General features: G+C 34.1%; 1 protein-coding gene across 1 annotated transcript; it reads right to left on the reverse strand.

Annotated features, from left to right (window-relative positions):
• Positions 1–92: 92 nt before the first annotated feature.
• Positions 93–13,391, reverse strand: LOC121380801. Its single transcript, XM_041509778.1, has 9 exons — positions 12,964–13,391; positions 10,435–10,556; positions 8,861–9,122; positions 8,097–8,205; positions 6,774–6,828; positions 6,034–6,172; positions 3,631–3,764; positions 1,832–2,015; positions 93–573 (listed from the first exon to the last, which is right to left on the reverse strand). The coding sequence occupies exons 1-9, from the start codon at positions 13,253–13,255 to the stop codon at positions 350–352; spliced, it is 1,521 nt and encodes a 506-aa protein (XP_041365712.1). The 5' UTR covers positions 13,256–13,391; the 3' UTR covers positions 93–349.
• Between the last annotated feature and the right edge of the window lie 2,433 nt (positions 13,392–15,824).

Raw genomic sequence — 15,824 nt, forward strand, 5'->3', positions numbered from 1 at the left:
GGTCAATCTCTTCATTTATGGGCCCTTTAGCAGTGTGCAGTTTAATTATTTGTTTATTTATCTCCTAGAATATGGTGACAAATTCAAATGATATGTAAAGAAACTACATGTAACTGCTTTAACTTATTTTTAAAACTGGGAAAAGTTGATACACATCCAAGTGACAATACCCATAATCTTTTTCTTTGAAAAGTAAATAAAACTCTGAGAAAAACATTGTTGTTCAATGAAAAGCCATGCTGAATAAATGACCAAAAAAAAGTTTAACACGAACTGCATTTCCTTCTAGCAATATTAATCCTGCTAAGAATTCTGTTTTAAAATATTTAATACCTTCTACAGTGTTTGCCTAAAATTGTAAGTCATTAAAATGTATTGTTGACTTTGGTGTGTGAAACTGATCAGAAAAGGTCTGCATTGTAAATGACAGTGAACTGTGAAGTGGCGAAAAGAGATAAAATTCATTTTGAGATGGTTCCCATGCTGGTGACGGAGAACATGGAGGGGTCTGGAAAGCTTCACAGGCAGAAGAACCACTGTAAGGACTCAAGCAACTGAAAGTCACACGAGAACCTATGAAAAATAAAAATAAAGTTTAATTGATACCTTAACAAAGTACCATTTATCATACATCATCAGTTACATTAAATTAAATTAACATAAAATTACAGGGAACATTTTGTTTTCAAAATGTTGATTAAGAAAAATGGTAAAAAAATTATCTTTGTTTTCTAGTCGAGACATAGTTTTGTTATTTAGGTTTTTTTGTATGAAATATTTATTTATAATTATTAGCCCTACCAGTCCAATTATAGCTTTTGTCTCCGTCCTTCTGTCCCACATGTAGTTTTCTCCAGACATTTTTTTCACAATGCCTCAAGATAGTGAGCTGAAATTATTATGTACTGTTACAGATCGTTGGACTTTCGTGGAGATTTACTTTTGACAAGAGTTATGGTCCTTAAACACTATGCATTATTTTTGATAATACGTGGTTGTTTACACATGTACGTATGTTAACTATTTCAAGACATATGACTGGCTGCTCTTAGGTGATGACCAGGTCACCACTGCCATAAATCCAATGAAAACCTACACAATGGAAATCGATTACATTGTGACATATAGTTAACTGACAATCATGGGTCTGTGACGCGTAAGTTAACTACAAGTGCAACAGCTGTAAACAACTTTTAGTCAAAAAAGATGTCAAAATTTGCTTAAAACCTGGCTTTTAAGGATATGTAAGAAATAGAATTTCACTTGTTAGATACATTTTAAAACAACTTGATGTGAGATAAATGGTATCTAATGGATACGAATGTATTATTCTCTATGTACTCTCAGAATGCTTGTTTTACAAGTGACCATTAACAGTCTGTTGCTCTTAAAATGGTATATTAAAATAAATGATAGCTGTCATACTTGTGGAAAGTATCATGTATAAATTGGGAGTTCGAAAAGCAAATTTAAAATCTAAACATTGAATCATCTTGCTCATAGTTGGGTTTTGTTTTTGCTTTTTATGTAGTTTTAAACATTAAATGCTATAAAATATTTTTAAGATTAGATTTATGTATTTGTACATTTTTTAAGTCAAAATAAATGAGTAAAAGTTAAAATACTCAGTGTGGTTTGTGTGAAAAATTAATCCAGTAATCTAAATATTAACAGATGAAACACCACATACCATGGCTTTTGGTAATGATCTATCGTACCTTGGGTAATTGAACTATCTGTGACCTACATCCCACTCCGTTTGACATCGAAACAAGCATTTTAGCATCATTTATTTTAAAACAAATGGATAATAAATTTTTTCAACATTTACCATCAAGAAAACAGTTGGTTTTTCCTTTAGGGGTTTTATTCCAGTCTGGAACACAAGCTATCAGCATGGGATCAGGATCTTTCACGGGAGATGGGATGTTTAAGTGTGGTAAATGTTCTTCTCTGGCATCTTGACCAGGTTCAGAAATGGTTACACCATATTCATTTGCTATTTGAATAACATCCTAAAACAGAAACTTGATGTCATAAGATTATGTCAGTGACGAAATAATCCCTTAGTTTGGGTGCACCCAAAACCAATACTGCGTAATCTGAGGTTCATTTTTAAATACATTATGCTAAATTAATTTTTATGCTCATTTTCAAGATTTAAACATGGTTTTAATCACACAAATCAAAGGGTCTGTTTAGGACAGGCTAATGTGTTAGCTGTAGTGTAAAAATCTGCTACTCGTATTGGTTAGTAGTAAAGACTTTTTATTCTCTCATCCTCAGGTATATGGAACAGCTATCCCATGAAAGAAAGCCATGTAAGAAATTTCTATCTTACATGGGATATCACGTGCTTGCGTTTACAACATGACGTCGGTGGTAATATATGATGTCATATTAATGTGAGGCGATGACGTGAGGTCATTAGACAGTTTTAAATTAATATTTTGTTATGAAAACCTTCATTTTAAAAGCTATCTTGTTAATTTGTAGCGTTAAATTTTATTTAACACATGAAACAAACACGGTAAATACGATAGTGCAGTTTATCTATGATAAAATGGTCAAATAAAAAGGTTAATTGTTCAGCCATCTTTGTCTGTTCGTGTAAAATAATGGTTTATTTATGGAATGAATGAGAGAAAAAGACTCCATCATATGTGGTCATGTTGGATAGAAAAAGTACACCCAGGTCGAAATTTTCTCCACCTCAGGTGTACTTTTTCTATCCCACATGACTGCATATGATGGGAGTTTTATAATATACACTCTCCCCAAGCAGGGTAACATTTACCATGGCCTTTAATAATCAGTTTTGGTGTATGTGGCATATCTGCCCACAAAAGTCAGCAATTAATGCCGATACTGACATGAACTTCTACCATCCTATTTTTCTATAACAAAGAGACAGAACTGAAAGAAAATTAACATTTGAAAAGGAAATGAAGGGAATGTTTGTTAATGACACCTCAGCACATTTTAAACTACATCTATTTGGTGTTAAGAAAGAAAAATAAAAGAAACGAGCAGCTGCCACTTGTGTACACATAAAAAGCGGCAGTGCATATTTTATATGCCCTATCCCAAAGACAGGGCAGTACATACTATATGACCTTTGATGCACACATTGTGGAGAACAGACCAGTGTTTCTGCCAGAAAGACATTTTTGGGTATGGGGTTAAGAAAATACTGCAGTAATGATAAGAGTAATTAATTTTGTCAAAAAGTTAACTAAAAAAATAAAATCTGCAAAAATATTTGGGTATGGCGCCGTACCCGTTTTACCCTCTGGCAGAAACCCTGCAGACTGATACTAGGGGTGGGGAACCTGTCATCAAGGGTAATCAATCAAGTAAGCAAGGGTGGGAATTCGTGAACAGTAAAAAAGAGGAAATCTAGAGGGGTCCCGAAAATTCTTGAAATCCTAGCTTAAAATCTGTGCCATCCGACACATTTTGGAGGAAAGGACAATTAAATGTGAGTAAACGCAATGTTCCTGAGAGGAAAACAGCTGATCCGAGGAGAATTCCCACCCCTGAGTAATCTATCAAACTTAGTATGTGCTCACCCCACCCCATATTTACCCCACAAACATATTTACTTTTCTGAAAAGAATTCAAAATCACCTTCATATCTTCAGTTTCCGATTGATAACCATGGTCTGTGTTACTTTCTGACATTGATTCAGTCTGTTCTTCCACATCACTGTCTGTCAGCTTTGGATCAATGGATGGGACGGGGAAGTTTTTCAGTCTACACGCTGTAATGTGTGAATATAGAAATGTAGTAAGAAAAGCAATGTTTAAAAATGCACCAGCTCAATTATAATCAATTGCTACTAGGTGTCCAACAAATTTTAATTGCCGTACCACCACATTGGCTGAGAACTCGACCTTACCTAGAAAAAAGGACTAACCCTAAAAAATATTTGACGTATTTTTGTTTTACAAATTTATTTTGTTAGTAATATGTAGGTGAAGAGTCCATAACATAACATTTTATCTGGACCCATATGCATGAAAGTAGTGAAAAAACTATTTTTAAAAGCCAACCTACATCATTTTGTTTGGCACATTCCTGGAAAGATTTTTTTTTTTAGGCCCGATTGAAAGTAAGTGTTCTTTTATAAAGCTTAGTTTTCAACCACTTATGCTCCAGTCACCATAATATTATATGCTCATAATTAGGCCAGGAATAATATAGTGATTATACTGACCTGCATGTTATGAATATATAAATCAGGGGCCTAATTCACTAAACTCTCGCAACTTTGCGATCTCGCAGTGCAATGCTAAAAGACTTACAAAGAGGATGCTTTGTTGTCTAGCAGAGCCTAAGAGACCTTTGTGAATAAGGCCCCTGATCAGAATTGTATTTAGTTCACAACCACTATCTATTGGAAAGTTAGGTGAGGTTTCCCATATTAGTGTAAACCCTCCTTAGATACAGCATGGAGATCTAATTTTATTCCATCTACCATTGGTGTTCAATTATAACTAAATTAAATACAGTCATCTCCACTTATTTGCACATCAGTTTATAGCATAATTCGGTTAATCGACTATTTTCACCCAACACGGAACCATTTGCCCGTATAACACTACAAAACATCCAGTTAATTGCACAGACTACAGGCTATATATCGGTTATTTGCACATATAAATAACGTTGTTTTTGTTTGTGCTAAATTAATGTCACAAATGACTGAGAAAGTCTATCAAACTTTGGCAAAAAAACTCAAATAAATCACCGATTAATCTGTTTTGTTTGAGCTCACTGTGTGGCAAGCCGACTGTAATCGCTGTTTACAGAGTCGACGTGTGACATGCAAATGAGATGGTGTGCACGTTACTACTGGTGAATCACAATACCCGACTACAAGATTTAAGAATGACATAAATAAGTTGAATAAACCTAAGACCTAATGTTTTGTTTGCAATATATTGCTGTTAATCAGAGGCCATCTCAATAACAGGTAACTCTCCGACTATTATTTTTAGAAGTGCCGCCTGTGCGCTTGTACGCATGCGCACTCAACTATTTAGGCCCTATTCGATTGACGTGTTCAGGGCAATCATTGTTCTGTGTCAATTACGTTATGTTGAGAAGCCTTGTTAGTAATTAAAAGATTACAGATCAATCATCCTAGGCGGTTACGTTTTTAATAAATGTGACCGAGAAAGGGTTGTTGTTCACTTATTCATTAGATGCAGTGTTCGCTATATCTGTTAAACGCAAAAGAAACGATTTATCACTTGCTTCCCAGAAAATGTAACGGAAAAAAAAAGACTGGTGGGGGAGGTCGTCAAAAAACAAACATAACAAAGACCGTTATTTATGGATCGTCCCTAAGTTTCTGCTATATTGTTAGACACCAATCAGTCGGACCGCACCATGAAGGTCAGTCAATTGTGTTAGACCGGTCGTAATTCTATGGTAAGGCGCATTTGGTCAATCAACAGCCCGGTAATTCTGGAAACTGACGTCATTTTGTAAACACGTGCACCGATGAAACGTGAACTTTTTGATGGTTCTGTTGTTTCAAGTTTATCTCATTAACTAAATGGCTAATACACTTTGTGTACACTAGTGGATGGTCAGTGTTGTTTTTTTTAATGCACAAAGTTTGTGTTTTTAGAAAACGACGCCCAGTGACGGACGTTGTTGGGTTGTTTTTTTTAAAATGATTTCTGGTCTGGCAGATTAAAACAAAAACGTCATGCTAATTATATATATATCGATCGATATATTTTTTTACATTTATATATATCCAACTGCATGTGACATGTGTTAACTGTAATAGTTCCGGTATGAAGTACCGCATTATGCTAGACTGTCTCCCATGCCACTTTGTAGTTGGATGGCTGTTACAAAGTGAAAGTCGGTACTCTATCAGTTAATCGACTAACCCGGTTAATTGCACAAAATCGAGCAGCACCGAGGGTATGCAAATAAGTGGGTTTGACTGTATGTATATCATACATATAAACAAATATTGTGGCAATATAAAGCACCAAAATTATTTGTACCTGGACTTTGAGATATGGCCCAGTCACTGGCACTCAATGAATAGTTCATGCTCCAGAAGCATCCCTTGCTGTTAATAGACTCCAAACTGAATTTGATTTTCTGAAACCATTTCTGATATAGTGCATGCCTAACAGAACTCTGCAAAGCATAAATGTGAATGCATGAAGTTAATAAGCTTAGGCAAATCTTATTAAAAACATATTTGTTATAATACTGACACCTTTTTTCCCAGTCAGTTTTGATTCTTAAATATATAATTTTATTTCTTACAAAATTGTTTTTACCTTTAAACTCTTTTTAACCCAGACATAATTACTCTAAGTCATTTATGCTTGACAATAAATAATAAAATCGAGTATAGCTTCAAGGTGGTTTTTCTAGTAAATAATTCATACTAATGTAAATGTATCTGGTCATTTAGTTCAATTTAAAACAAATTTGGCTTTAAAAGTGTCTGGTTATATCAAGAAACAATTACTTAATAAATGTTCCATCTTTTTACTTTATCCGTCGAGTAAAGTAGTCATCAAAAAATAAACTTGTTTTATGATAGGCACATGATGATTGAAAAAAACACAAAAAACATGCTCAATTTGGGTTGGGGTTTTTTCATCTATCTTAAAATGTTAAATTTTATTCCATTAATAAATTTGGCATTTTTATTTCATTCCATTAATAAATTTGGTATTAGTTAAGTATGTGAACAGGTAAAAAAAAAAAAAAAACCCAGGTAACTCACCCTCCAGCTACTTATGGCAGATTTATCCATGTATCGAAAATATGGAAACCTGTTTCTGAAAATGAATATCAGAAAATGTTTTGGAAATTAATTTGAATATAGTTTATTTTATTCACAATAAGAGAAAGGCATTTTTTGTGTTAAAAATTATCTGAAAACAGTTTTAAAAGGTATAAGGGCTCTACTTTTAGAAACGTTGGAAAAAATATTTTTTTAATCATATTAGGGAGCTAAACACCAATTTTTTCAAATAATATTCATCATTTTACAAATTTTGCTACATTGAAATTTAAGTTTTGATACCTATTTTTAAAAGTCAACTATTAAAGAAATAGGTAGTAGTGGTCAGCAAAAAGCAATTATCAAAAATGTCCATTCTGTACCTCTGGATACAGTAAAAGCGATGCCACTCAATACAAGTGCATTGTATGATAATAGTCACAAGAATAGCCGAATAACAAGACAACATTACAATTTCATCAGTTGCTATGCAATCAGTTATTCTTGTTGGGTGCTAATTTATTATTCTTCAGTATGAAGTGTGGCAAGTATATTTTCAAATAAATTTTTCACTACTCAAGTATTTCTAAATTCTTGGAACCCATTATTTATGTAAGTATCCCGAGTATCGAGCCGTTTTAAGACTTACAATAACTCTTTTTGCCATAGCATATTCAACTGGTGTCACCTCCATTTAAGGAATGACAACCCAATACACTGGTTGAACATCAAAGAAGAAACTAACCACCACATAAGCAATACATCTCTGAAAAGCCTTTTCTCCAAAGTCAGAGCAGCAAACATACCACAAACTTTCATACACCAATCATGGAATACTAGTTGACATAAGAGAGTTACCATAAGAGTCATTAAAGGTTAAATATACTCGATGGAAATGACACATATTTCACTGTTTGTACAATTCATGATAAGTACAAATTAATCTATACCATACATGTTTGGTATAATTAATTCAAGAATATCAAATGTGTAATATGCTGTCACTAGGTGCAAACAGTGGCTTTCTCTAGAATTATGGGATCAAACAAATTTACTAATAGAAAACTCTGTCACTTATCAAAACAACATCCATGCAGTTCTTTGCCCTCAAGGAATTATGGGTAAAACGTGTAAATACTGAACAGTATACTAGCTTTGTCAACGTCTAAAGATTTTTCATTTATTCTGTTAGTAAATAAAACTATTTAGTAGTAATTTTTAGAGACATGTTGCTCAAGGTATAATGTTCACATTTCAATATTTTTTAAATAAAGTTGTGCCATTAAGCATTTTTGATAGATCCCGTTTAAGGCTTTAACTTACTGTAGTACAGTGTAGATCTGCTGAACTTGAAGCATTCCATCTGGACTTTCATCAATAGATTGGGCAACAAGTTCTACCAGCTTACTGGGAGGCTTCAAAAGTTTTGTTCCTGTTTAAAAGAAGTCAAACAACGTCAAGTACTTTTAGAGCACTTTTAATGCAATATTAGTTTTCAAGTACTTTTGTATTTAATTCACTATACTTACACCAATTAACACAAAATATAATTGTAAGTATTACTACCAATCTTGACTTTTATTATAACAATTGATAACACTTGGAAGTATTATAAATATAAATATAATATAAACGACAATTCGTGTTTGTGGAAAAATGGTGGCACTTAGTTAAAAGTATTAACAATACCCATTGACATATTTCAGAATTACGAATGCAAATAAATATATATCAATGTAAATATGCACTTCAAGGACTTTTCATGATTTTTTTTTTTTTTTTTTTTTCAAGCACTTTTCATGACATTTAACAAATTCAAGGGCTTTTCATTATGATCACTCAAATTCACATATATTTCAAATCTGCAAACCCTGATTGTCATAAAATGTGGGTTTTTTGCTTTCCTTCCTTAAAAGCTCACTGAAGAACTTACTACCAAGATAGATCAGGTTACAAAGAACAAATAGTTTTACCACAAGCTATTTTTAAATTTCTGCATCACTGCTAAAACACATCTGATATCATTAACACTTGGTATATATTATGGAGTATAAAACAGATATAGATTTTGATTTAAGAAAATAAACCTTCTGGCAATATCTGTGTTTTATCTGAATAATTATCATCAGTGTGATGTGTGACAAAGCGGTCAATGTTCGAGTATGAGCGGCGTCTTTTCTTCTGAACCATTAAATGGTTGCTGAAAACGAAATCTGTTACTTCTGTTAGAGTTTCTAAGTTCCGAGCTCCTGCTTCTTTGAGATTTTCTTTCAACAAAAAATAATGCTTATGTGGCAGTATTGTTGACGAGTACTCATCTGCTCTTTCACTAACATCACACTCTTCTTCCTGATACAAAAATATAAAGAAAAATGTTTAATCAAACATCAAAACATTTATTTGTCCTCAAATTTGTAACATAAACAAACTACAATAATAAAAATAAAAATTAGCAATTTGCCTGCATGTATTCAATGAAACTTCAATTTGCTAGTTTTTGCCAACTAAAACACAAAAAGATGTAAAAGTTGGAGACAAAATTGCTTGAAGTGTACCAGTACCGAATGAATTGTACATAACGGAAAAGACTGAGGTATTCCGATTGACCACAATGGTTTTTGTTTTTCAAAGTTTATTGTCCACAGAAAAGATATACGGTAATGCCTGGTATCACTACCTTACATTAATGTTATAGGATACACATTATATAATAATACAAATTATATGTTATGATATTAATAAACTTTACAACAAAATGGAAAGAAATAATAGAAGGAAATAAAATTTTGTCATAATATAGCAATGTATTTTTGAAAGATTGTAAGTACTATGTATATGGCCAATATATCCCACTTGTTTGTGAAATGGTCAATATTTGCATAAATATACTTTTCAATATTTCTATATTTTATTACACTTATAGATTCAAAAAATTTAGGATTTTGTTTGGCATATTTACAACTATATTTTTTTGTTTACCACAATATGTGGTTTAATAAGATACTCTGTAAAGGATTCCCAAGTAATATGTCGATTATATTAAGATTTACAATCAAACCTGTTTTATCTTCAAACCACGCTTTGAATTATCACAATGTTGCTGAGTACTAACTCTTCTGAGATGGTCCGAATGAAATATATGTACATACACATACAGACAGACATTGTAAGTACCAATGAGAAGCAAGATTACACAAGTAACAAGTAAATAAGTAGAATCAAAACAGTGATAGATCAAAAGCAGCAAACATTTTTTTAATTAGCTTTTTGGCAATTTGATAATCAAATATATATCTTTTTTATTATAATTATTGTTCCCAGAATATAGAATGGCAGTGTCAGGGTTGGGGTGCCCTGAGCTCACTATCTCACAATATTTTTTATATTACATATGATATACATATTTTTTATATACATACATATAAATAGCAAAATATATACCTACAAATAGATATAATTAACATACCTTATTGTTGTTGCTGTTGCATTTGTTTTGTTTTGTTTTTTGTTGTTGATTTTTTAAATTATTATTATCTGTGGCCAAAAAGGAAAGAAAAAGGAAAAGATGTTATGTATGGAATTAACATTCCATTCTAATATGTAGTTGGCAAACATTGAAACAGCTTAAACACTGTGGAACTCAACAGTAATTGTTACAAACCTCTGTAAAAACAGGGTTTACAAGAGAAGTAAGTTTCTGATGTATGCTCGTTCTTTGTTTTTCCACATCTGATATGTCTAAGCCTGTTACTGCTGTTTCTTTGGGCTTTTGTTTCCGTTGAACTAAAACAAATGTAAAGAGGTCTGTTATAAAATAAAACATACATAATACAGATGACCAACCAGAAAAATGATCAACAGAAGAAAAAAACGTTCATACAGAATTTGGAAGGCAAAATTTAAGAACTATATAAGCACTTTTCACTGTAAAATTAGTTTTTAAAGGTTTTTGCATTCACTGTACATTCAAATGATAACACTTAGTCTCATATATATTGTCAGTATCCATAACAGCATATCCATCATTTTTTAGATAAAATGACATTGACTAAAAGTACTAATCAAAATTATACCCAGGTGATTTTTCAATCTTATATATTAGTTATGAAAATCCCTGGAATAAAAACCATAAAAATGTGTCAGTATTATCATGACCTGTTATGGTATTCAAACAATCGGTAAAAAAGAAGAAGACATTAGGCCTGTATGTGTAATATTTTCAATATATATCAGGTATATGAGCATTTAAATAGCTCCCCATTGGGCTATTTCTAGCTCCAGCCAGTGCACCACGACTGGCTTATCAAAGGCTGTGGTATGTGTTATCCTGTCTGTGGGATGGTGCATACAAAAGATCCCTTGCTGCTAATCGAAAAAAGTAGCCCATGAAGTGGTGACTGCAGGTTTCCTCTCTCAAATCTGTGTGGTCCTTAACCATATGTCTGATGACATATAACCGTAAATAAAATGTGTTGAGTGTCGTTAAATAAAACATTTCCTTAAATAGCTCCCTTACAGCCAATTCAGAGGCCTAATTTACAAAGCTCTCTTAGGCTCTTTTGAGCAACATTGCATTGTCTTCAAGTCTTTTTCTTAACATTGCACTACAAGATTAAAAAGTTGCAAGAGTTTAGAGAATTAAGCGCTGAACTATACTTATTGTTGGGTGCCTTGTTTTTGGATATATGTGCAATTATAAATATATGCACATTTTTAAAGATTTGAATATCATCAACTTCGTGTGACAGAAACTAAGCAGTCATCAAAATAATACCTTATAGGTTGCGATACATTTATCAAGTTTACAATTCCTGCTATTATTACTATAAAACCCTTCATAGATCCACTCATACTTTGTTCTTCATTCATATTACTGTTCTAATTGTATTGGTATTCAGTGCTAAATTTTAAGGATTTTGTGGGCAAGTATAGTTTCACATTGAGGTTGCCCCTCTAAAAATTTGGTTGCTCTGATTTCATTCGTGTTTTGAAAATAGTTATATTTATATTCCAATAAAACAGCAACCAACAGGTTTGGAATTAATATGTTGTCAATGTGAAATGTAATATGTACTGTCTGACAATAAAATACATTACGTTTTAATAATGTTTTTAAATGTTTGTAGTTATACACATGTACACATAGGACCTAATTGCTTAAGATTTTTGTGATTTGGTGACACATCAGCTATGTTCTAATCGAATGCACTGGAATATCTACTATTCGGAATACTTCAGCCGATTACGATTTTCCCTGATGTTTCACAGAATCGGCCGAGGAGTTCCGAGTGGCAAACAAACCCACATGATTTCAACTGATTGACTGACAATTTAAAGTTTAGATAACGACAGTTTAAAAGCGATTGTGGGCAAGGAAACAGCACATTATTATGCGACACAACTCGCCTTTTGGTGTGAAAAAAAGTCAAGTCGTCCGACAGGCAACTAGTATCATAGAATTAAGTTGCTCGACTGTATATTAGGCCGTCACTGAGGACCGGACGACCATAAAAATTGAGCGCTGGTACTGAATAGGCATTTCATATTTGAATCATGTACACAATTGTTCAAAATTTAGGTTGTGTATGGGCAGCATTTAGTTCAGTCCGTGGAGTGCTCGCTTGAGGTGCTTGCATTGCAGGATCGACCACCTTGGTGGATCCATTCAATTGATTGAGGTTTTTCTCGTTCCAACCAGTGCACCACAACTGGTCAAAGGCCATGGTATGTGCTTTCCTGTCTGTGGAAAATGCACATAAAAAAGCTTACTGCATTAGGAAAAATGTAACAGGTTTCCTCTGATAATAATCAGATTTACCAAATGTTTGACATCCAATAGCCAATGATGAATTAATCAATGTGCTCTAGTGGGTGTCATTAAAACAAACTTTAAATTACTCGTCTACTGAGTAATAAATTTTGCTGTTCTTGATTTTCGTGATGTGGTCACCTCTTGGTAACCTGAAACACTATTCTTGACTTATTTTGATCAATGGGAAAGTAATCAAATGTCTGTCACATTTATATCAATTCTTAACTTAATCCACTCCTAAATATAGCATATTCCATACCTTCCACTATGATTAAAAGATATTAATTTTTTTTTAAAGTAGGCCTACACTTGTATCTGTGTTCATAACAAATGTTTGTATTTATATACTGATAACCTGAACCGATTGCTTATGCCCACCGAAACTGGTCTTCCGTTTGGAGCATTTCCCAGACTTTTCATATTTGGATTGTCTTGACTTTTCAGTCCTTGGACTACCATTAAGACCAATGCCAGTGTCTTCCTTTTCTTCTTCAATTAATTGAAAAGATATACGTTTCAATCCTCCACTTGACTTGATAAGTTTCGACACCGTCTTACCACTAACTTCGTTATTTGTAACTTCATGGAAATCATCAATAATATTCATAAAATGTTTTCGTTTGCGTTCTTTGGGAACTGATCTCACTTTATCTTCTGTTCGTTTTCTCATTTCACTTTTGGTCGCTGCTCAGCAAGTCGTGTACGTTTACTATAAACGTTAATAAATTACTAAAAATAAGTCCAATATAAACTGATCAAACAAAACGAAAGGCAACTATTCGTTCTAACGATGTCCTAAACGTCGTCTGCTAGAACCGGTAACGGATTAATGCGCGCATGTATTGATAATTTTCATTGGTTGAAAGTTAAAACGTGGTCATTTCCAAACAACGACAGGTGCGCGTTTTGATCGCATTTCGAAATTATTCGGGGGTTTGGAGGTTGTTGGGTTTGGGGTGGGGGGGTTTATGACAGGTGCGCGTTTTGATCGCATTTCGATTAAAAGTTATTTATTTATATAAAAAAAAAACTAAAACTAAATCAGTCTTCAGTTTTACATTACAAATTATTTATTTTATAAAATAAAACATGTTTTAAGGCATTCGTAATTCACACGAAACATATGTCGTATACCCTCAGGATAATTCGGAATGTTTTCAAATTATTTTTAAATCACTGGCAGGATTCTGCAAGTATGGTTTTGATTGGTGGACATGAGCTCCAACTGGCTGGTGTTAGATCCACATGTAATACTAATAGTGGAGCTAATTTTAATTAGATTGTTGCAGAATCCTGCCAGTGATTTAAAAATAATTTGAAAACATTCCGAATTATCCTGAGGGTATACGACATGTTTCATGTGAATTACGAAAGCCTTATTTAGACCAGTAGAACTAATTTTAATCAGATTGCTAACAACATTGCGTAGTCTTCAATGTCCAAGTAACATTTCGTCTGTAAATATAATAATAAAGTTTCGTGTGAATTACGAATGCCTTAAAACATGTTTTATTTTATAAAATAAATAATTTGTAATGTAAAACTGAAGACTGATTTAGTGTGGGGTTTTTTTTTATAAATAAATAAATAATTTTTAATGTAAAATTGAAGACTGATAACCCACCCCGTACGTATTGGTATGGTTCGCTGTACTGCGGCCACTAAAATAGACTCGCCCGATATTTTTAGAATTTGTATGCTTCCAAATAACGTTAGAAAAGGCGAAGTGTGATTGGTCAATATTTAAATTATTATTTACAGACGAAATGTTACCTGGACATTGGGGGACTACGCAGTGTTGTTAGTTTTAAATCACTGGCAGGATTCTGCAAGTAAGGTTTTGATTGGTGGACTGGTCCAACTGGCTGGTGTTAGATTCACATGTAATAGTGGAGCTAATTTAAATTAGATTGTAAGAAGGGGTGCATCTTTTAAAAAGGCGCCTATTTTCTAGAGCAATTATAGATCTATAAACGATCTAATAACTGCGACCCTGCATTTAATGTCATTGAAGAATTTGACTTAGGCTATTTTTTCGAAGGGGGGTGCAATCAGCATCGTTTAAAATGGGAACCCATAGATCGTGTTATAAAGTATACTAATTAGAATTGTATCTTGCAATCAAGTGCAGTGTATTAAATTAAGTATTTATGACCGTTCATGACCCGCTTGAGGCCCAAAACATTATCTTTTTGCGCTAATATTCTTTAGCCCTACTATAACTATAATTTTTATAACGTGTGTGCACCCCCCCCCCCCCTCCCCCGACAATACTGTGGCCTTAGGCGTCATAATCGGGGGACCAGGGGCTCTGACTCCCAACTTTGCAGTTGGAGGGACAACAGTATGCTTTTCTCTCTCATCCCCACCCCAGGTACCGGCATCTTCCGACGCCTATGTTGGCATATCGTTCCTAAGGCACTGCCATAATTAATATTAAAGCACTCCAGATAGAGGGGCGGCACAGTGTGGGGGGGGGGGGGGGTACCGATCGACGTTGGCGGATTCTCCATTCAAATTCACCTGTGAAGGGTATTTTCACAGATACAACAAATATAACACACAGACACAAAATGGTATGGCCATGTCGTACCTCTTTGAAAAGTGGTACAGCCATTAAGGTCTCCACGAGTACTCGGGCACGGGCCGAGTCTAGCAAAACTCCAGTCACAGGACGCAATGCCCGTGCAAGGAATAGAATAGTATAACATAATTAACGTGTCTATATCCAATTACGGTTCAAGTACCCATAGGCGTACGGGAGTAGTAAGGAGGCCTGTATGGGGCCATGACCTACTTTCCGTGACCTTGACCTTGATCACGTCACGTCACGTGACCTCGTCCTACTGGCCCTGACCTACTTAGACTGGCCTTGACCTTGATGACGTCACGGACTACTGTACCGTGTGCAACGTCCTACTGACCCGGCCCTGACCTACTTAGACCGGCCCCTGACCTACTTAGACTAGCACGAAAGAGTATAAAAAGGCTAGATACGGTTTCATTGTCATTCGCTCTCCGAAAACGACAAGATCTACGTCCAGTTTTGCTACAGAAGTATTCACATATTTGCGGCTTACTGTATTTTGAAGAAGAAGATGGCATCGGTACATTCATCAAATTCATCCCAGAGCCATGGCCAGGGTGAAAAATCGAGATGCCAACTAGAAATTGGGCAAAATGTCTACGTGGTGGCCAAGTTATGGAAAGGGGACACTGTTATTTCACATAAGGAAATT

Source organism: Gigantopelta aegis, chromosome 9 (assembly GCF_016097555.1).
Source record: "Gigantopelta aegis isolate Gae_Host chromosome 9, Gae_host_genome, whole genome shotgun sequence".
NCBI lineage: Eukaryota > Metazoa > Mollusca > Gastropoda > Neomphalida > Peltospiridae > Gigantopelta > Gigantopelta aegis.